The sequence below is a fragment of the Euprymna scolopes genome, chromosome 39, assembly GCF_053919585.1.
Source record: "Euprymna scolopes isolate OS-2025 chromosome 39, ASM5391958v1, whole genome shotgun sequence".
NCBI lineage: Eukaryota > Metazoa > Mollusca > Cephalopoda > Sepiida > Sepiolidae > Euprymna > Euprymna scolopes.
Window position 1 is genome coordinate 68,327,409 of NC_136520.1, and position 24,185 is coordinate 68,351,593.

Below are 24,185 nucleotides of genomic sequence, written 5' to 3' on the forward strand. Positions count from 1 at the left end.
CATGAACTATTTCTTCCTCCCACAGGACTGCCTAACTTTTCATCTGCGTCCATAAATACAAACTTATTCCATTAATAACCCTCTTCTCCTTTTCTGTATTTCTATCTCTACTATTATATAAGTTTATTCTCTATGGACTCGAAAAAGGCTATGCCGATTTTTATAAAATTTCACACAAAGGTGCTTTATGTGCCTGGCAGTGTTCTTAGATAGGTTTTGTATCTAAATGTCTTCAATAACTGCGATTTTGACTAACGTTAACATCTTACACAGCCTAACACCACAAGTGTATTTGAGAAGTTTTATTACCACACAAGTCGAGAGGACTAACATAAAATCAACAATAGGTTCTTTGATATGACCGAGGTACGTTCGAAATGAATCTTTTTGTTTCGAGCACAATTGAAGTATGATACTTGACTTTTGCATTTTAAACCTTAATTCAAGCCATTATATATAAAAAAACAAACTAATTTTATAAAAATCAATAGCAGGTTCTCTACAGTGCAATGAAGACTACAATGTGTTGCAGACTAAATCACTGCAGGTAGACATATGATGAGTCCTCAACTAGAGCAGGCAATCAATCGATTTGATTTAAAAATAGGCAATTTCACCTATTTCGATGACAATAAAAATACGAGAGTGTGAAACATTCGTTGATCATCATTTTTTAATCCCGGGCAACGTCAAGTAGCCCTGCTAGTTCTTACTAACCAAGATAATCAATAAAGTTGTTATTAAATGCTATAAACCAGCAACACAGATTGCAAGAATGAAAAGAAAGAAGTACACAGAAATGGAGATCGAAACGAGGATGGAACCAAGCAAGGAAGTTTCTAGAGGAACTTTACCAGGAGTATATAGACAGGGATGCTTCACTTCAATGGCTTCAGAGTGGGAGACTACCATTTGATGAGGAAGTATTCATTGTAACAAGTCAAGATCAGGGCTTACTCACAAATGGATTTTAAAAAATGGCTGGCCTACAAACAAATAGCCAATGCAGGTTCTGCTACTCAGCCATTTAAAACCTAAGCCACCTAATATCTGGATTAGAAACTTTATAGGCAGATGGCTTTTACACTGTACGCCACAACAAAGTATGTAAATACCTCCATTGGAAGATCTGTGGAAAGATGCAACTTGACAGATCAGACGTCTCGGAATATGAACCATCACTGATAACATTAACTGGGGAAATGATCGTGTTTTACGACAAAGATATACAGGCGGGCAGATATATAAAAGACAAGACCATTAAACCAGACATTGTAATATTGAACAAGCCTGAAAAAACTGCGCTCATTATCGATTTAACGGTCTCAAATGACTATAGTCTTAATAGAGCTGGATGGGGAAAATAACAAAATATCAGGATTTAAAGAATTTAAAAACAACATGGCTCCTTAAAGAAATCAACATTATACCAGTTGTGATAGGAGCAACTGGTCTAATGAAAAAAAAAATCTTAAGAAATACTTGGAAACAATCCCTGGAAGACTTAGCTGGAACGAAGTACAGATCACAGCCATAAAGGGAACAACGTCTATTCTTAAAAGAGCCCTCAGATATAAATCCAAATCATAATGCAATCAAGTGTTAGCTCCAGGAGGAGTTAGCTCCCTGGATCTCAAACTAAACAAAGTAAAATAATAAAAAAATAGAAGATAAACTTAAATAAGATACCTATTATATACGTTTGAAGCCAGACCCAACGCATTGTTACAAAATAAATAGATGTTTATTTTGTTAGAAATTTATGTTAAAGTCCATAAATATATTTCGACGGAAACCGTCATCTTCAGTATGTCGGGGTTTTTTTTGTTTTTTTGGGGTTTTTTTTGGCCATGTTGTTGTTGGAGCAAAGAATTAGCCGTTTGTTGTTTCTACAGTAGTTTTTTAAGTCTCGGAACGGTGCGTTTGGTCAGGCGAGATTCACGTTAAGATTTTGTTCCTTAGAAGCACCAGTTGAGTTTGAATTAAATAAGATATGTATTATATAGTATTAACGTGAATCTTGCGTGACCAAATGCACCGTTCCGAGACTTAAAAAAACTACCGTAAAAACAACAAACGGCTAATTCTTTGCTCCAACAACAACATGGAGAAAAAAAAAAAACAAAAAAAAACGACATACTGAAGATGACGGTTTCCGTCGAAATATATTTATGGACTTTAAGATAAATTTCTAACAAGATAAACATCTGTTTATTTTGTAACAATACGTTGGGTCTGGCTTCAAACGTATATAATATGTATCTTTTTTAATTCAAACTCAACCGGAGCTTCTAAGGAACAAAATCTTAACGAGAAGATAAACTGTTCTAAGACGGCTAAAATTAATCTCCAGAACAGTTTTGCACTAATTTTATGTCTTGTTACAAAGATTTTTTTAAATCAACATAAGGTGCTACTAAACCTTTCTGTCTACAATCGTTATTATGATTTTGATTGTAGAAAATGTCTAAAATTTAAAAAATTAAGCTCAAGAAAAAAAGAATCTTACTTCATTGGTATGTTAATGCCTCAAATGGATCAAATTCAATGCAAATGCGATATCCACATACATCATTCGAAAGATTTGATCACTATACCAATCCTGTTGAAACCTAATATTTTTCAGAATCGCTAATGTTATGTATTAAGATAAGATAAGTAAAATTATAAATGATACTTATATGATTAAAATTATGTTAAAAAAAAATACAATCTCTATTATAGTAGCTGACCTGTGGGTCCAGACTTTTGCACCATAATACATTTGCTGGTTATCACTTGGCCAAGTCCACCACTTGAAATACTTGAAACATATATTTCGAATAATAAACACGTTTTTGTGAAGATTTCTCCTTTGGTCAAATTTAATCTGCAAATATACTGACAACAGCATTTCCAAGAACTTCTTGTATTGGTTTTGCACTGACGGGAAACGTAAAATATTTTAATTTCCACTTTTAAAAGTCAAACAAATCAACGTTGATTAATGAAAAAGCAAAAAACTCAATAGGATTATCATAGTAGCCAAAGAGGACAATATATAAAATCGTATGTATAAAATGAATAAAATCCTCCGGGAGGGTGGGGGGAAAAGAAAATGGGATGGGCCTTAGAATCTCTAGGTGCTCCCTTTCGTAAGAGAGCTATGGGGCAGAAGTCCGATAAATCTTTAAAAACTAAATAATCTGATTTTAATTAAATTCAAATCATATGCATAAGACATTAATTGTAAAAGTTTTCCAAAACTTTTGTTTCTTCTGTTAGAAAGCGAATGGGGGGGGGGTATAAAAAAAAAAGAAAAGGAAACGAACATGGTGTTAAATCCCAAGCAAAGAAGTCGGGTTTTTCTAAAACAGTAGATGTCCGTGTGTGTGTGTGAAAATATTTAACCGATAAACTTTTAAACTACAGGTCAAATAACACTTAAATTAACAGAAAATAATAATTCTACACCAAAGATGGTTCATACCAAGTAAAATCTTTGTTTGGATGGATGAATAACACATACAAAAATATGTTGGCAAGTTGAAATGCAAAATGTTTTTTTTTCAACTTGCCGACATATTTTTATTACTTTTGCGATGTGCAAATTCATTGATAGCTTGAAGTGGTTTGATTTTAAATCTTTTTTATCTATATGTTGATAGCTCAAACGGTAAGGAATATGGCTGGAACGCTAAATGTTTTGGTTTCGATTCTAACTGATGGCAAGTAAGTCATTTTTTAAAAAAAATTTTTTTTAACTTTTGTCATCAGCACTATATATTAGGTACAATATAATAATCATTAGAGAAATGGTTGTGTAATAATACATACAAAAGTTGCATGAATTAAAATATATTTAAGCGTATTTTATGACCGGGGCAAGGCTAGGCACCCTCAACCAGTACATGATGATAAAAATACAGCTGTGAGGTCAGAAGACTTGATTCCAATTTCGAATCCTGAAATATTAAAATATCCAACCTTGAAAGCAACGAATTTATCTCAGACTCTGCAGTTCTGATAGAAAAGAAAAAGACAGCTAATTACTTACATTGCGGAACATGATGCTGTTCTTTTTTTAAGATATTATCATCAGATAATGATAGTCGATTAGTCCTGGAATTTGCAAGCACACTCTTAATAAATAAGTTTGGCTCGTCCGACATCACTACAAATGTGACATTCTGAACGCAGGTACGACTGGACAACTACTGTCTGCCCATAACCCACGTGTGCATGTAAAAAACCCATATAGAATCGACCTTGTGTCACATTCCACCCTCATGTGGCAGTGACAGCTGTAGAGAGGAGAATGGGTCAATAATTTAGTAAACTGAATCGCACAGCTGTTGGGAGTTAAATTTTTTTTCCGTAATTTTCAACATATAATGTTCAATTTGTGTTGGATTAAAAAGCATAGCCGGAGGGAGAATATATGGATTCATACCTATTGCAATAGTATTAGTGAAAGTCATGCAATAACACCAACAAAGCTTGCACCCTGCATGCCAAAGTCACTTGTTGATGTCAGACAAACAGCTCATAGATATGAACCAACTCTGTTATTAAAAACTACTTTAGTATTGAGCACAATTAAACAGAATATCTACTAAACTTATTACCTAGAAATAAGCTTTAACTCATTATATATATATATATATATATATATATATATATATATAAATGTGTGTGTGTGTGTGTGTGTGTGAGAGACTTTGCTCCTTATGGACTCAAAAACAGCTGCACCAATTTTTATGAAATTTAACACAAAGGTACTTTATATACCTGGCAGTGTTCTTAGGTTTTGTATCGGAATGTCTTTGATAAGTATCGAATCCAAATAAAACAATAAACAGGCGATTTTGACCAAAATGAACACCTTACACAGCCTAACATCATAGTGTATTTGAGAAGTTTTATTACCACATAAGCCAAAGGTTTGAGATATAAAACCAACAGTAGGTTCTTTGATATGGCAGGGGCATGTTCAAAATGAATGTTTCTGTTTAGAGCACAACTGAAGTATGATACTTGACTTTTACATTTTAAACTTTAATTCAAATCATCTATAATATAAATCTCACCTGTCTGTTTAAATGTATGTATGTTTGTATGTCTCGCAAAAACTTTCGACAGAAGTGACGGATTTTCATGAGATCAGTATCGTTTTGAACTCAACCCTTCGAACAACAAATAATTCCTTCACCCCCAACTGAGCACTTTTATACAAGGAGAGGTTGTTTTTTTTCGCCAATATTTTCGAAAATCATCCCGTCTTTTCAAATTGACTAGCCTTAATTTAAACATTCATCACTTCTGGTTTGGCGATGGGTGCAACAGCAAAGACATCACGATTTTTTCACGCTCTTTTCTTCCTCCTTCGCAGTACAGGTTCGAGCCTGTCTGCCTACTACCACTTTTTTTTTTTTTTCTCAACACACATACCTCCAAACACCCGGGCAATACCGGGCTCCAAGGCTAGTTATATATAAAAAATAATTTTATAAAATCAACAGTAGGTTCTCTACAGTGCAATGTACACTACAATGTATTGTGGACTAAGTCACTGTGGAGAGGCACATGAAGCACCACGATGGGTCCTCAACTAGAGCAGGCAATCAATCGATTTGATTCACCAAATTCGATGACAATAAAAATATGACTGTGTGAAACATTTATTTATCATCATTCAATTCTGGGCAACATCGGATCTCCCTGCTAGTATATATATTATCACGGCTTTGTTTCCAGTTGTCCTGGACTTCTGCCATTGAACTCAAGCAATGCGACACTTCTGTTGCCAAAACTCGCAACTCCCAAAGTCGACACTCTTCTCTTGCTAAAACTTACAACTCCCAAACTTGACACTTTTCTGTTGTCACAACTCCCAAATTCAATATACTGTTGTCAAAACTTGTTACCCCAAGGTCCAAATCTAGTGAGTCTCTGTAAAATAAGAGTTTTTTTTTAACCAGAAGCATCTCATTTGCATATGAGGTGATAAGATTACCAGCGTATAAAGAGAAGCAGCAGCCATTTTCTTCATTCTTTTTGTCTGCACCGGACACTACAGGCCACACAAAAATAGGTTTTTACCAATTTTTAAAGCATTTAATCACAGTATCACCTTTGTATGAATGAATCTTGCATCCATTTCTCGCTTATATGTAACTTAAAAAAATATTTTATGGTATCTTTTGATCATTAAATTGTTAGGTGAAAGTGTAACATATGTACATTATTGTTATGGAACTATTTTAATTCAATAAATGTTCAGATAATTAATATCTATTTTGGAAAATTGTATTGTTATTGACAATGTTCCCTCCTGTTCAGAAATTGAATTGTCTCCTCCTGTTCTGAGATCTTCAAAATGAAAAAAAAGGGTCATTCCATGACATTTAATGCACAAGTGCATAAAGAACCAATTTTTTATCATGTTTTTAATTCTGCACATTATAATCGAATCATGGAAGTGTGTCAGTTGATGAGAAAAAGGTGTAATTAATGAATTAATTGAATAAACTAATTTATTGACTTTTGTCTTTTTGCTTAGTGTATGAGTGACAGCTTGGTTACTCAACTGAAAATAATATTAAGGATGAGAATTAGCATTGTGTTGCATAGCTACATGTCTGATAGTAGTTAGATCGGTATGCACGAGTGAGTGAGGAGGAGAGATATGAGGGAAAGAGAATAGAAAGGAATGATTGAGCAAGCGAAAAAAACAGAGCAAAAGAAGGAGCAAGAGAGCAAAGAAGAAAGAGACAGAGGGAGGACAAGAGAAAATGAGAGAGGGGAGGAGAGGGCGAGAGAGGGGACGAGAGAGCGAGAGAAAGTGAGAGGGAGAGCGAGAGAAAGTGAGAGGAAGGACGAGAGAAAGTGAGAGGAAGGACGAGAGAAAGTGAGAGGAAGGACGAGAGAAAGTGAGAGGAAGGACGAGAGAGCGAGAGAAAGAGCGAGAGAGAGGGTGGACGAGAGAAAGAGCGAGAGAGAGGGCGGACGAGAGAGCGAGAGAAAGAGCGAGAGAGAGGGAGGATGAGAGAAAGAGCGAGAGAGAGGGAGGACGAGAGAAAGAGCGAGAGAGAGGGAGGACGAGAGAGCGAGAGAAAGAGAGGGAGGACGAGAGAGCGAGAGAAAGAGAGGGAGGACGAGAGAGCGAGAGAAAGAGAGGACGAGAGAGCGAGAGAAAGAGAGGACGAGAGAGCAAGAGAAAGAGAGGATGAGAGTGAGGACGAGAGAAAGAGAGGATGAGAGGGAGGACGAGAGAAAGAGAGGGAGGGCGAGAGAGAGAGAGGGAGGGAGAGAGGACGAGAGACAGAGGACGAGCGACAGAGAGAGAGAGAGAGGGAGAGAGAGGGGGACAGGGAGGGCGAGAGAGAGAGAGGGGGACAGGGAGGGCGAGAGAGAGAGGGGGACAGGGAGGGCGAGAGAGAGAGAGAGAGGGACAGGGAGTGCGAGAGAGAGAGAGAGAGGGACAGGGAGGGCGAGAGAGAGAGAGAGGGACATGGAGGGCGAGAGAGAGAGAGAGAGGGACAAGGAGGGCGAGAGAGAGAGAGAGAGAGGGACAAGGAGGGCGAGAGAGAGAGAGGGACAGGGAAGGCGAGAGAGAGAGGGACAGGGAGGGCGAGAGAGAGAGAGGCGGGGCAGGGAGGGCGAGAGAGAGAGAGAGGGACAGGGAGGGCGAGAGAGAGGGAGAGGGACAGGGAGGGCGAGAGAGAGAGAGAGGGACAGGGAGGGCGAGAGAGAGAGAGAGGGACAGGGAGGGCGAGAGAGAGAGAGAGGGACAGGGAGGGCGAGAGAGAGAGAGAGGGACAGGGAGGGCGAGAGAGAGAGAGAGGGACAGGGAGGGCGAGAGAGAGAGAGAGGGACAGGGAGGGCGAGAGAGAGAGAGAGGGACAGGAAGGGCGAGAGAGAGAGAGAGGGACAGGAAGGGCGAGAGAGAGAGAGAGGGACAGGAAGGGCGAGAGAGAGAGAGAGGGACAGGAAGGGCGAGAGAGAGAGAGAGAGGGACAGGAAGGGCGAGAGAGAGAGGGACAGGGAGGGCGAGAGAGAGAGAGAGAGAGGGACAGGGAGGGCGAGAGAGAGAGAGAGAGAGGGACAGGGAGGGCGAGAGAGAGAGAGAGGGACAGGGAGGGCGAGAGAGAGAGAGAGGGACAGGGAGGGCGAGAGAGAGAGAGAGGGACAGGGAGGGCGAGAGAGAGAGAGAGGGACAGGGAGGGCGAGAGAGAGAGAGAGGGACAGGGAGGGCGAGAGAGAGAGAGGGACAGGGAGGGCGAGAGAGAGAGACAGGGAGGGCGAGAGAGAGAGGGGGACAGGGAGGGCGAGAGAGAGAGGGGGACAGGGAGGGCGAGAGAGAGAGGGGGACAGGGAGGGCGAGAGAGAGAGAGGGACAGGGAGGGCGAGAGAGAGAGGGGGACAGGGAGGGCGAGAGAGAGAGGGGGACAGGGAGGGCGAGAGAGAGAGGGGGACAGGGACGGCGAGAGAGAGAGGGGGACAGGGACGGCGAGAGAGAGAGGGGGACAGGGACGGCGAGAGAGAGAGGGGGACAGGGACGGCGAGAGAGAGAGGGGGACAGGGACGGCGAGAGAGAGAGGGGGACAGGGACGGCGAGAGAGAGAGAGAGAGGGACGGCGAGAGAGAGAGGGACGGCGAGAGAGAGAGGGACGGCGAGAGAAAGAGGGACGGCGAGAGAAAGAGAGAGGGATAGAGAGGGCGAGAGAAAGAGAGAGGGATAGAGAGGGCGAGAGAAAGAGAGAGGGATAGAGAGGGCGAGAGAAAGAGAGAGGGATAGGGACGGCGAGAGAAAGAGAGAGGGATAGGGACGGCGAGAGAGAGAGAGAGGGATAGGGACGGCGAGAGAGAGAGAGAGGGATAGGGAGGGCGAGAGAGAGAGAGAGGGATAGGGAGGGCGAGAGAGAGAGAGAGGGATAGGGAGGGCGAGAGAGAGAGAGAGGGATAGGGAGGGCGAGAGAGAGAGAGAGGGATAGGGAGGGCGAGAGAGAGAGAGAGGGATAGGGAGGGCGAGAGAGAGAGAGAGGGATAGGGAGGGCGAGAGAGAGAGAGAGGGATAGGGAGGGCGAGAGAGAGAGAGAGGGATAGGGAGGGCGAGAGAGAGAGAGAGGGATAGGGAGGGCGAGAGAGAGAGAGAGGGATAGGGAGGGCGAGAGAGAGAGAGAGAGGGATAGGGAGGGCGAGAGAGAGAGAGGGATAGGGAGGGCGAGAGAGAGAGAGAGGGATAGGGAGGGCGAGAGAGAGAGAGAGGGATAGGGAGGGCGAGAGAGAGAGAGAGAGGGATAGGGAGGGCGAGAGAGAGAGAGAGGGATAGGGAGGGCGAGAGAGAGAGAGGGGGATAGGGAGGGCGAGAGAGAGAGAGGGGGATAGGGAGGGCGAGAGAGAGAGAGGGATAGGGAGGGCGAGAGAGAGAGAGAGGGATAGGGAGGGCGAGAGAGAGAGAGAGGGATAGGGAGGGCGAGAGAGAGAGAGAGGGATAGGGAGGGCGAGAGAGAGAGAGAGGGATAGGGAGGGCGAGAGAGAGAGAGGGATAGGGAGGGAGAGAGAGAGAGAGGGATAGGGAGGGAGAGAGAGAGAGGGATAGGGAGGGAGAGAGAGAGAGGGATAGGGAGGGAGAGAGAGAGAGAGGGATAGGGAGGGAGAGAGAGAGGGATAGGGAGGGAGAGAGAGAGGGATAGGGAGGGAGAGAGAGGGATAGGGAGGGAGAGAGAGAGAGAGAGAGGGATAGGGAGGGAGAGAGAGAGAGGGATAGGAGGGAGAGAGAGAGAGATAGGAGGGAGAGAGAGAGAGAGGGATAGGGAGGGAGAGAGAGAGAGAGAGAGAGAGAGAGAGAGAGAGGGATAGGGAGGGAGAGAGAGAGAGAGGGACAGGGAGGACGAGAGAGAGAGAGAGACAGGGAGGACGAGAGAGAGAGAGACAGGGAGGACGAGAGAGAGAGAGGGACAGGCAGGACGAGACAGAGAGGGACAGGCAGGACGAGACAGAGAGGGACAGGCAGGACGAGACAGAGAGGGACAGGCAGGACGAGAGAGAGAGGGACAGGCAGGACGAGAGAGAGAGGGACAGGGAGGACGAGAGAGAGAGGGACAGGGAGGACGAGAGAGAGAGGGACAGGGAGGACGAGACAGAGAGGGACAGGGAGGACGAGACAGAGAGGGACAGGCAGGACGAGACAGAGAGGGACAGGCAGGACGAGACAGAGAGGGACAGGCAGGACGAGACAGAGAGGGACAGGCAGGACGAGAGAGAGAGGGACAGGCAGGACGAGAGAGAGAGGGACAGGCAGGACGAGAGAGAGAGGGACAGGGAGGACGAGAGAGAGAGGGACAGGGAGGACGAGAGAGAGAAAGTGTGTAAGCGTGTGTGAGTGTGTGTGTGTACATGTGTCTAGTGTCTGTTTTGTTTTGTCAGAAGTAATCTTTCTTAACTTTAGCAGTATTTATCTCATCCAGTGCCTCTTTTCAGGGAAACGATGCCGATGCCCTACATTAAAACTTAAAATTGTACAACATCCAAACCTTCTGAACGGACAGTAAATCGAGATCTACAACTCAAAAATCACAGTGCCCATCCTTCCTTAAGATTGAACACCTTCGCACGTTATCAACGAAACACATAAATGCAGAATTTTCTTTTTCTGCTTTTTTAAAATTTTACTTCTTATCCACACGCTTTCAACAGAAAAAATAAAACCGGATTTTTTTTTTTTTTAATGCAATTACACATCAACATCGTGTTTTTTTTTTTATTGTTTATTTTTATTGTTTTTTTTTTTTTGTTTGTTTTGTTTCAATAGTAAATCTTTCGTATTATTTGAATTCATTGGATTACTGTTCTCATCTTGAGTATCATTTGACAACGTTTTGGCCGATGTAATCTCCGGACTTTTTCAGGTGTATCTCCGGACTTTTTCAGGTGTATCTTGTCAAACTCATGATTTTATCACTAAATTGTATATATTTTATTGATTAATTAACGGACCATATGTATGTATGTACGTTGTTTTTAGTATAATGGACTGTTGTCCTCACTAAATGTCTATCTTAACGGCCCGTGATTCGTCTAGTATTATAGGTACATGCTTGCGTGTACACCTATATACACATATACATGATGGCATACCTGTTTCTGCTGCTGGTCACTTCTTGGGGATTTGCCAACCGTCTTTAGGGGAGCTGGAACCTGTTTAAAGGAAACGCTTCAAGACAGGCACCAAAGACGAATGTCTGTTTTTATATATATATTTTTTTATTCATTCTTCAGACATCTCGTCAGCAGAAATAGAGTGACCGATGATCTTTGGCTTGTCCAGCTTCTCAAATCATACTCCGGCTATGCTTGCGCAAACTGGAACACGTGACACGTCACATCTGTCCCTGTTCAAATACTTTCCAGTGCAAATGATCAGTCACAAAGTTTGATACATGTCAAAACATGACCAATCAATTCTGTTGTTTACTCTTCGCTAGATATATAGATAGATAGACAGATAACAGACAAATGCTATTATCTAACACTCAGAAATCTTTCAGTTGAACTCTGAAATCTGCATAGAATTTCAAAATGAACTCTTTATTTAATCTACGGGAGTCGCATGTTCTCATTTCGTCAGACAGAAAGATTCCAGAGTTTGACAAGATACACCTGAAAAAGGTCAGCGGTTACATTGACTGACGCATTATGAAAATAACATTCAATATGAGAATAGTAAGCCGAAGAATCTAAATAATATGAATAATCAATCCTCATCTAAAAAAAATTGAAACAAAATCTTTTTTGTATTAATGATTCACCGATTATTAATGCCTAAAAGGCCACTCAAGAATAACTGTTAATGAGTTTGTCAGGTGGACGGTAAGACTACTACATCTTGAGGATCGGAGTCGATTGTTGAAACTGTGTTGAATTTGATAATTTAAGAGGACAGCTCAACAACAATTTATTCACATTGGATTTGAAAACAACCAAGTTGTAGTTAGCTTGAAAACAGACCTACAGTATGGTGTTCCATAGGTGTGTAGTTCTTGGAAAGAAACTTTGTTCATGGAAGTTTCATTCAGTTTTAGGAACACAGAGGAAGAAAGGAAAATTATTTACAGTGGTTGTGAATGTTTTCCAATACGAATCTAAAAATTGAAGTTAAAAGCACCTTTCGTAAAAATAGAGTACAGAAAGACTAGCAATGTCTCTCTTTTGAAAAAGAGGCTGTAGGGAAGAGAGGGGATATCCCCACTAGATTTCAAAGTTGAGTTTTGTACTATGTCAAGGCAGGAAAGAGTACTCTCAGCGGCACCTCCACAAATGTGGTAAGAGTATTCCATTTTAAAATGTATTTGACTCATTTCACTAATTTTATGGCCTGTGTAAGCTTTTCCAAAATCACACAATGCTGTCCCTTTTCTACCCATAAAAAATCTTTAAAAATTATTTTAAACTAGCAAGATCTATGCAAATTCCATGGAATGGAAAAAATATTGAATCAACAAATATGTTTAGATGAAACTGATATTTTTCTGGTTAGCGCAAAAAATTAGTTTTTAAGGCAGAAAAACCAATAACACACAACAAATGAATTTTATAAGCGACTAGCTTTAATTTGTTCTAAAAATAGAACGTCTGCCCCTCCCCTCGCCATCTAATCATTTCCTGCTATTAATTTTAGCTTAATACATTTTAAATTTCTCGGTCAATGAAAAAATACAAGGTTTACTTTCTTTCTTGTTGCACAGTCACTTTTTTACTTAGAATCTTTTCCCCGTGAAAAATGTTTTAACATGATATTAAGCCATCTTCGCCTCTGGAATTTTCTCGAGTTTATGAATTAATTTTCAACCTCTTGGATTATTACAAATGTTATTGGACGCTTTCACTTGCAGTGCTACATCTAACCAACCAATATTTAGGGGGGATTGTACCACATCTTTCAATTTTCTTCATCAAACTTGGACATCATTTGGAATATCCTTTTGTCATACGCACTTCTGCATTATTATCGTTTTATAGAAATATGACTTCTCATATTTTGAAGTTTTCAATTTATGTGCCCACCAGCAAAATTATAGCTTGCCTGTTTTGCTAATTATTTTTCCTCTGAGGATAAGAGCCATTCTTTGAAACTCCATGGAATAAGAAAATTTTATGTTTTCAACTTGTATTACTTGTCGTAATGTTTCAACTTCTGTTGTTGATGAAGCAAGCTCGACCTTTGCACCTGTGCACCCAATTATATAAATAATTTTGTTCAGCAGCTGTCACTTTCTGTAAATCTGAGCCAAGTTGACATGCGCTGACATTTTGAAATGAAAACTGCACCGACTTAACTTTACTTGTCTCCCCAGGAGGATAAGAAAACATTGGTAAAAAGCTTTTACATGTAGGGAGCTCAAGAGCTCCCCTGAAAAGGGCCCTTATTCATGGTGCCACATCTTTGATCATCATAGAAAAGCGTGGCTTGCAACAAGTGTGAAAGTGTGCAAATTTCAGGTGGCTGCAGAATTTCAACCAGATAATGATCAGGAGCTATGCATAGGAATGGACAAAAGTTGGCTTGTGCCATATCCAGAAAAAAGGCTAGGACCTCCGAAGTGGTTTATTCCACTGACAACTGTAATGCAACAGAATAAGACAAAGGTGTGCACACTGATGGATTATCACAAACTTAATCATTATGTAGACACATTCACAGCAAATGCACATGTTTGCACTGTTAAGATGCATGAATGGAGCTGGACCTAAGGAGAATGTACCTCCATGTATGATCCTGTGGTCATACAAGACTGTGGAGATTGATGGAAAGACGCACTGTCCAACATGTTTGGGGTTTGGATTAGAAGTAGTATCACGTGGGTTAGACCTCTGCACCGCTATTTTTTAGCCAGTCTGAGAAATTGTCTTCAGATAGATGGGTTGTCACATAGCCTCTTTCCAGTCAGGTGACTGGACAGTGTAGGATCAGGTGGTCTATGTCTTGGGGGGGGGGCTTCGTAGCACTTTGAGGGGCAGATTAAATACTATTTGTTTCCACCTGTGTTTGCTTACTGCAGTCCTGCAGTGTCTTGTTCTGGTCCAGTTTGCGGCTACCCACTGCTTCCTACTATTTGTAGTAAAACCTGGGAGGCGCAAAGTTGGGTTTTCAACGATGTCCCCTCCTTTGGGAGTATTGTTTCTCCATTCCTCCTATGTCTTAACTGGGTCGAAATTTTGATTTTTGAGTTGTAGAAGGGCTTTGGATTGAACATGGCTCACCTCATCATCAAAGCCATTGTCAGTACAGTGCATTCGCAGAAGGAAGCCATGGATCATGCTTACATGAGCGATATCCTTGTCAACAAAGATATTAGCTGCATCTGATGTCAGGAAACATTTGGCTCAATTTGGACTGAAATATTAGGACCTGAAACGGTTGGCAGATGGCACACACATGCTAGGATTGTTGATCTGGAAAGAGTATGGTGCCGTGTACTGGAGGGGAGGAAATGCAATTCCAGAAGTTTCCAATATCATCACACGACAAACCATATTCTCTTTGTGTGCAAGGTTTATTGGGAACCTCCCAATGTGTACCTGGCTGTGTGTTGCATGCATAGTAATGAAGAGGAGAGCTAGTTCGATCACAAAGAACTGGGATGACGAAGTGACAGACTCTCTCCTCAATCATATGTGCGAAACTGTGGATGCAGTAAGGTGGAGACTGATGCATGGACAACAGGAAACTGAATGTATGGGTTGATGCCAGCTCACTGGTAATCAGGATTGCATTGGAAAGATACAAGATAGAGTCTCTCCTGGACAGGATTCAAAAGAGCCCAACCTGATAGGTCCTAAACTGTCATCTAGGCTTCAGCCTCTGTTCTATTGACGAAATGTTGCATCCCTCTGTTTGTTCTACAAGTACTTTCTTAGTGAATTCTCTGACGAACTACTAGCACTTGTACCCCCTCGACGTGAATACCCCCAACAAATTCGACAAGCAGCTAAATCCCACCCCTTCATAGTAGAGATCCCTAGGTGTAAGAAAGCCTTCTACTTCAATAGTTTCTTCCCCAGAACTGCAAGACTTTGGAATTCCCTTACGGGATTCTGCTTTCCCAACTGTACTGACATGCAGAAGTTCAAGTGTAATGTGAACAGACATCTTGCTACTCATCTCCCTTCATAATACCCGTGCAACTTATGTCGCCGATAGTAGCCTCCTACTTCAAAGTGGCACTGTGCCTTGTTTGGGGTGAAAATTGAATAAAAACGAAACTTGGAGGATGGTTGTTGGCTTCAACCTGAGAATGATTCACGGTATATTAATTTAGTCAAACTGGATACAGTATTGAAAAGCATCAAGTTGACTTTCCAATAGCAGGATAAGGTATTGCACATAAAGACAGACTCTGCATGTGTCTACCACTGTGTATTGGATACTCACTGGGAAAGTGAGTAGTTTTCTAGCATGATAGAGGGAACCCACTTTCCTTGCAGCAGTCTTCGCAATGTCCTCAATGTATTTGTTGCAGTTCATATTTCCTGTGAATTTGAAGAACTTACACTCTTGGTACTGTGTCCTCTCATAAGAGGAAGATTTCGACAGCCCAACATCTTCGGGGGGGGGGTCAAAAAGTCTGATATGTGACAACAAAACAGAGACAAAGTTGGACGATTTCTGCGAGGTGGAAGTAGAAGTCTAAGCCTCCGAAGAAGCACTTAGCAAAACGATCGCCATCAGAATGCTGCCTTTGTGATCATGAGGGGAATGTGGTGACTGTGCGAAGAGACCAAGGAATAAGTGACCACAACTGGCATGCGCCTGCTGCAAGGAAACAGTGGCTGCACGCAAGTGTGAACCTGAAATTGTGTGACTTCAAAGCGATAGTCATGATTATACAAAGTAGGCGCTGTAAGCAGTCCAGAATAGCTGTACAAAAAAAAAACAAGATTTTGTTTTTGACTTGTTGAGTCATCCCCTTAAATAATCAAATTCTACCCAATTTTGATCACTACGCTCTTGTCTCAGTGATCACTGTACACTCATTAACCCTTGTCCTTGAGTGGCCTTCAGGCCTTGATAAGTGGTGAAATCCTTATACAAAAATTAAATAAAAAAAACAAACTGAGCATGTGGGGTCCCTCTCGATGAGTGGAAAATTAACAGTTAATTTTCTTAGAACACGTCGTCCATGTATTTGTGGTGGGACAATTCCAATATTCCCCCCCTCCCCACCCCGATTCCGGTACAATTGCCGATTCAGATTCTTTATAAATCTCTCAATACTTGATTATAAAATGGTTATTTTCTCCCAATTACTGTAAAAATGCATCTTAAATGTACATATATTTTCTCAAACGTAAAAACTCTTGTGAGGTCATGATCTTTAAATTTTAGTTTTAAAATCAATAAATATTTATTATTACTACTACCAGCAGCAGAAGATTATTTTTAAAACAAAATCAAATAAAGATAATTAAAGGAATCGTTTTTGGCATCCGAAAATTGGCACAAATTTTATCCGATACCCCAAAAGTCCCGAGTTTTCTGATTCCGATTAATCATCCCAACACTACCATGTACGTTTTGGATGGGTGTCAATTTATCTCTTGTTTTTGTTGACAGTGAAGAGAAGAACGAACAACTATGCTGCTGGTATTAAGAGTGAACATCTTTCCTGCTGTCGGTGAAAAGAATAACAAGAAAAATAAACTGCCACTCTGCACACATTCTGTGCGTTCTTTCAACTCTAAATAAGTTACGTGATTGAAATAGGAATTAATTAGGTTGGTGCAAAAATAATGCTGCTTTTTGATGTATATATATCTGATAAAAAAAACATTATTTTTGCACCAACCTAATAACAAAGTCGTCCTGGACTTCTTGTCACAGCACTCGAGCTGTGCCAATTCAGGAGAGGTGTGGTTGGTGATTACACAACCCTTGCCTCATAATTACACATGTAGCTACCCTTACAGGGGATATCCATTCAAGACTGAATAGAGGCGAAACCAAACACATTCTTCAGTCCCAGTAGCAGAACATAAAAAATTATATATATATAGTCTTTGAAGTTTTTAACCTTTAAAACTATACAAAAAAATATTTTTTATCATTCGTTAGAAAACCATCTAGTCAGTAAGTCATTTAATCACTGCATCAACTCGCTCTCGAATTTACTATGATACCAATAATTTATTTTTCAAGGGATCATCAGTTGTTTACCATGAAACACTGTTTCGGGGATTTAAAAACAAAACAGTATATTACATCATGGCTCCCCAGCAGTGTTGATCAAACACCACCACCCTTAATCTTAGGAAGAAGACATGTTACAAACATCTGATCCAATTTCCTATTCTTAATTGCAATTACTAACCTTTTGATACTATAAAAATGAATTTCTTACCTATATATATATATATATATATATATATAAACAAATTTACAAGGTCATGACACTGGACATACTACAAACCAAAAATCAAGGTATCATGTATGATATGAAAAGAAACTGGAATTTTAGGGAGATATCAATCATACCAGTTATTATAGGTGCCACAGGGCTTATGAAGAAGAACCTGACGTCCTACCTAACTAATATTCCTGGTGAACCAAGTGCAAAAGAGATCCAGATAATTGCACTTAAGGGAACAGCAAGGCTTGGCTGGTTTCAATAAAAAGCAGGGCAATGTTGGCAGCTGGGTTGGCTGCCCCATACCCAGCATTACAATCTTCAAAGAAAATTTTTTTTAAAATGTTTCAGACAGATGGTTAGTTAAAATTACAAGTCCTTGTCAGGTAACTTAAAAATGGTTGTTTTCCACAGAAAAAAAAAAAAACAGTTCTTAAAGGCAATTGGTATATATAAGTTCACACAAAAATTTAAGTAATAGCTCAATAGTGTACAATATGTATAGAGCTCAAAATATAACAAATAAATAATGGGTATGATATATGGGCTTTGGGTATGAAATATTATATACACAGCAAATGAATGTTACCAAATGCAAGATAAGTTACTTTTCTACCTACCTGGATAAGTTTTGTGTGCTTTAACTTATTCTAAAGTGTTTTTTTTTTTTATTAAAAATAAACAGTGTAAATCCTGTTGAGAAAAAAAAAAAAAAAAAAAAAAAAAAAATGGTGGTCTCAGTCGAGTCTCAGTGATTGCTCAAAAATTAAAAATAAACAAAACATTGATTGAAAATTACATTTTCGCACAATTAGTGACATTTATTGGGCGTATTTCTCTTAGCAGTTTGTTTAATTTTCGATTTTTGGGCGATTATCAAGGCTCATTGTTTTGTTGTGTTCCACCCCTATAGGCTTCACACAATCTTTATTTTTAATTAAAAAAAGAAATTTAAAAAATTGTTAAAACACAAGAGTAACTTATCTTGCTTTTGGTAACATTTATTCGTTGTATATTTATTTTTTCACCCGCTTTTTGCTTTGTTGGATATTCTGGAAAAAAAATCACCAAAACCGCAAATAGGTCACAGATGAGTTGGCAGACCAAAAAAAAAAAAAAAAAAAATTGTTTGGAACAAATAACTCATTTTTCGGTACTAGTGCACTAGTGCAGAGAGTGATCAGTGTCAGAAATTTCGTGAAAATAGTGAATAATTCCACCCCATCTTTCCAAGCTTATAACTCCTCGAAAAATGTAATTCAAGTCCTAATTTTTTTTTCAATTAAAGGAGCAAGGACCAAGGTTTTATTAAAAAAAACAAAAAAAAAAAAAAAAAAAAAAAACAATGTGTTTTTTTTTTTTTTTAAAGGTTTTAAACTTCGGACTTTACAGGTAAATTTCTAAAAAAGGGATTTTTTTTTTGTTTTAAATTTGAATATATTATTTATTGACCTTTTCTCTTCAATTTGTGATATATAAAACTATTCAACATAAATTAATTATTTACTTTTTAAGAGAAAGTTGAAAATGGGTGACACTTGGGGGGGGGGCGTGAATTTAAAAAAAAACGTTTGTCTAAAATATTATATTCGGTTTATTGGACATAACATAAAATTTCACATTGACCCTGAAAATATCGTAAAAATAGAATCAATAGAAAAATTTTGATAGATTTTTAAAGTTTAAAAATTAAAAAATATTGAGTTCGGAAAATTCATTACTGTTTTTTTTTTTTTTTTTTTAAATATTTCTATTACTTTTAAAACAACTGTAATAGTTTATTTTGGAAGTATAATCCATAAAGAAAATAAATAACCCACTTTTAACAGAGAAATTACGAGATTTTTAAATTGTATTCGCAGTTTCGTGTTAGGGGTGTCAAAAATTCCTACAAAAATTCTGATACTGCTACCGGACGTAAATAATAACGTTATTATTTAAAAAGCCATTTTTAACATGGAGAGGGGAGGGTGTTTAGTACCTATTCTATACTTCAACCTTACAATTGAATAAAAAAAACATATAAAACTTTAATTAAACTTGGAAATACGATTTAAAATATAGTGCGGATCACTCTTTGCACTAGCACCCATTTTCCTTTTAAAATAAAAATAAAAAATAGATTCTTAATTTTTTTTTTTTTTTTTTTCTTATTGGATGAGTTTCTTCAAGTATTTTGTTTTCTATTTTTAAGCGATTATCCAGACTTCAAAGATGTCGCACTCTCGTGTTGGCCACTATATTTTTCTCATATTACACTTGATACTTCTTGTTTTTTGTTTGTTTTTAGCCGAATAAACGCTTTAAAATAATTTAAAATACTAAAAACGTATCCAGTTAAGTAGAAAAGTAACTTATCTTGCATTTGGTAACATTTATTTTTATGGCACTTGTTCTTTTTTAAACACTTTTTCGTTTTGTTGTCTATAGTAAAACCTGCCCTTATATCGGCGTGACATGTGTTGAAACCAGAAAATAGGTCGAAACCAAAACATTAAATAATAATGTTTTTGTGGCCTATCGATATTATTGATTTTATCTTATTTCAAAAGGGTAGAAGTAGATAAAAAAATAAAAATAAAAACGTCGAAACAGTTAATATTGTGGAAACAAAAATAGGGATTTTCGCAACAGCTGGCGGGGGAGAGCAGGTAAAATTTCACCATTTTGCCCCCATGCTGCCAAGATTTAATTTTTTTACAATTCCATGTTCATAACAATTAAACATTAATCGCTTAAAATCATTTAAAAATGACTTTTCTTTATAAAAAAACAAAAAAAAAAAACAAAGCTACAACGTGATTTTTGGAATATGACATTTCCATTCCGTGATACATCATGCTGTTTCTGTAGTTTTTTTTTTGTTTTTTTTTTTAGTTAGCTTCAATTAAGTACCATTCTTGACAGACCTAGACGAGAATTACCCCCTCCGTATTATTTATATTTGGGGGGGGGGCAGTGTCTATTCCGAAAGCCGTTCTTAACATAGTGAAATTGAAGGTGTTTATTCCGAGAGTCGTTCTTAATATGGGGGGGTTGGGGGGGCGTTTATTCCGAAAGCTGTTCTTCGTTGTCAGCATACCCGAAAATTATAGGGGCCTGATTCTCTTTAAAACGATGTTGTGTCTGATTTAATTCCCGTTATTAAACTTCCTCCGTAATATAATTTCCAGCGCGAGTTTCACAAATTTAGTCATTAAATTTATTATTAAATTGTTAGGTGAAAGTACATAATTAACAAGCCCCTGTCCCCTCGCTTCTGCATGTTAAGAATGGCATTCTAAATAATAACGTTATTTCAACGCAGACAGTAAACTGCAGAATAAAAAAACAAACATCGGTCATCATAGTAATTGTCTGTATTTTTTAGATGAGGTGTTTTCATTGGTTGAGATTGTCGGACTGACTTCCTCATCTTGGTCGTTATAGTCACAACGTTTCGGCCGTTTTGCCCTCCGGCCTTCATCAGGTGCTTAGCTGGAGTCCGAACACGGTACCCCCGTAATAATAATAAAGGGTTGGGTTCGAGACTCCTAACAAACGGTTCCCCAGTTCGATACAAAACACCTGATGAAGGCCGGAGGGCAAAACGGCCGAAAAGTTGTGACTATAACAACCAAGATGAGAAAGTCAGTCCGACAATCTCAATCAATGATCGGTCATCATTACGATTACTGTTTCCACTTCACTTCCGGTTTCTTGTTCGTTTTTAGCTGATTTTTTATGGTATTATTTATTAAATTGTTAGGGGAATGTAAGTACAGGGTAAAGGCAGACCTCCTCTCCTTCCTATGTTAAGAGAAGGATTTTTCTAAAAATAAGAAAATAACGTTAGTAGTTAGGAAAAAAAAAAAATTGTTAACATGCAGAGAGGCAACTGGAAGTTGCCCCCTTGCCAAACTTTCACACACACAAAAAAAAAACACTCGACTAGCTACGACCACTATATACAATTTCCTCCACTCTATCTGTGCCTAAATTTAAATGTAGATTCCATGAACAAAGGTTCTTTCACTGTTTCCCGCTGTCTGTCCTGCTTTCCGGTTGAATACAACATGGTAGCCTTCAAATCCAATGTAAACAAGTTCTTGTTGAGTCGTCTCCATAAATAATCAAAATTCTACCAAGTCTACACTATTACCGATTACTACACTACCACCTCACATTCATTAACCCTTATCCTCAAATGGCTTTCGGGTCTTGATGTGTAGTGATTGATTCTCAAGTAAAAAAAAAAAAAAAAAGAAACAATAATAATAATAATAATAATAATAATATAGATAACCGTTCATTAAGTTATAGCGTTCATCAAAACCCGCCTGTGTTTGTGTACAATCACGTCAGCTGATATTTGGGCTTGACGAGGAATGGGAATGCCCCGGAAAAGTCACTTCTGATTAATGCTTTGCTTACCAGTTTTAAAATAATCTGTTATTCTGATTAAAAAAAAAAAACAGTCAAGTTCGTTTGCATATTTTAAAGCTGGTAAGCAATAATCAGAAGTGACTTTTCCAGGGCATTCATCGTCAACCCAAAATACCAGTTGACTTTGACTGGTTACCCGTTCTGTCCTAGTCTATGTGGTCAAGAACTGGGTGATCATTTTACATTTGTATATAGTAAAATGAATACGAAATATAATTTTAAAAAAAATTTTTTTTTTTTTAATCCAAATATATTTCCAGGTTATTTATGCGTAATCACATGAAAAATAAAATTTTAAAACATTCTTTCTCCATTAATAACAGTGTGGGAGGCAAATAGTGAAATTTTATGCAAAACAAAATGCAAAGGTGCAGACGACAGGGAAGTATTTTCTTTTTCATATGTTTAGAAAACGGCACATCCGACGAAAACTCTGTATTCATCAAAATTAATAAACATGGAATGAAATTCTATTTGATGTCACATCAAATATCGATCATAAATCTATGATCCCCTGTTTATAATTTAATTAAAATCCATAAAGCTTTAAATACAAAAAGATGTTAAAAAATATATACACACATAAAACTGACAAACAAGACATGTTTGGGTGTAGATATTTAAAACAAAAAAAAAAAAAACGAAAACTTACAATTTCAGCTTCGGTTGAAACAGTCCCCCGCATCTGAGGTACGCCCTGCTCGATCTTTTTGATAAGTTTTCGGAACATCCTTCCTTTCTGTTTAATCCCGATAGAACAGTGTTTTCTAAATAGTTGTCTCTTCGCTATTTTTGTTGATCAAGTAGAACAAACATTGACATTTTTTGGACTCCGACGATTTCATTCGCCATCCTTTCCTGACACGTCAAAAACGCATGCGCACAACGCCGGAAGTGAATTGTCCAAACCGGGTAGTCTAAACCGGGTTATATTATGCCCTTCGTAAATAGAAGGCCGTTCCACTAAAATCACGTGACCTGCTGATGTAGGTGAATAAGTACAATAGTCACGATTAGGTGATAGAAGACTATTACGACGATAGACATCTTCTATTTCAATTCTTAAAGAAATTGCCGAAGGATTTATACATTTGGTCCAAAAGTGACTGTATTTTTTTTTCAAAAGATAATAGAATTATTTTACATTTAGACATATGCAATTAAAAGGCAGTATTTTTTGCCAGGGAAATACTGTAGTGAAGTGTTGTTTTTTGGGTTTTTTTAATGTATTTAATTAATAATTTAAAAATGCACGCTTTTTCAAATAATTTTTAAACAAAATTTTTTTTTTTTTAATTTTATTATAGACTGTTATCCTCATCTTTTTTTTTAGTTGTTGTTCACAACGTTTCGGCCAACTATTCCCCTGGCCTTCATCAGGTGGTAACCGCGACGGGATAGGAACTCCGAATCTCCTAAATGGAAGATCAGATAATAAACGTGGATTTATAAGACCAAAAAATCCAATCTTGATCACCCTTCGGGAATGTGGCACAATGGATAGAGACGTTGAATCTCTACGGTTCCAGATGAGCAGTTTCAATCCTACCCAAAGCTGGCAAGAGGCTTACTTGGCCAAAAAACATGGTGAGACAACGACTATGGCAGGCAGTAATTGCTGAGGATGCAGTTAGGAGATTCGAAGTTCCTATCCCATTGTGGTTACCACCTGACGAAGGCCAGAGGAATAGTTGGCCAAAACATTGTGAAACAACAATAAAAAAAAAAGATGAGGATGATAGTCTGCAATAAAATAAATTAATAAATAATACTCATCTCAATAACGAATTCCAATTAAATAATATATAAAGTTCTATTTTTATGTCTTTTGAATTTTTGACATGAGGACTGGTTATTTGTATCATTTGCATTCTTTAGACTACTGTTCTCATCTTGAGTATTATATGTTTTAGTTGATGTTATCTCCGACCTTCTTCAGGTGTACCATGTCGAACTCAGGAATCTTTTTGGCGAACTCGAAAATCTGTATGGAATTCTCGGACTGAACTCTTTATTTAATCCACGGGAGTAGCATGTTCCTGTTCTATCAGCCATGACTCAGTAGAACTTCTGAATAATTATATTTTCGGTCGCTCACATTGAAAATTGAACCTCCAAACTCCAGAAAAATGTCACTCTTACAACTAAATTTTTCCATGTACTCTAACCACTTGCGGACAATTTCTAGATGTAACAAGTTGATCATGCAGAGTCCGCCTCCTTGAGTGAAAAATTTCCTTTCACCAGATGAATGAACCCCAGGGTGGGGGGGGGGGGGCACAGTTATGCCAGAAAATCCATTCTGGCAAAAATTCACTTTCACCATGACTAACGTTTGTACAAACCAATCTTCATCTCAAAAATTCAAAAAAC

General features: G+C 38.7%; 1 protein-coding gene across 5 annotated transcripts in view; it reads right to left on the reverse strand.

Moving 5' to 3' along the window:
* LOC145263827 (uncharacterized) overlaps nt 1–22,713 on the reverse strand; it is a 242,305-nt gene extending 219,592 nt beyond the window's left edge. For all 5 annotated transcript variants that reach the window (XR_013864604.1, XR_013864602.1, XR_013864603.1 and 2 more), the window contains exon 1: nt 22,465–22,713. Coding sequence is in view for 2 of the 5 variants with exons in the window: in XM_080120894.1 (XP_079977020.1) it covers nt 22,465–22,542 (78 nt within the window). In the remaining 3 variants the exon portion in view is untranslated. The remainder of the gene's footprint in view (nt 1–22,464) is intronic.
* Nucleotides 22,714–24,185: the final 1,472 nt, after the last annotated feature.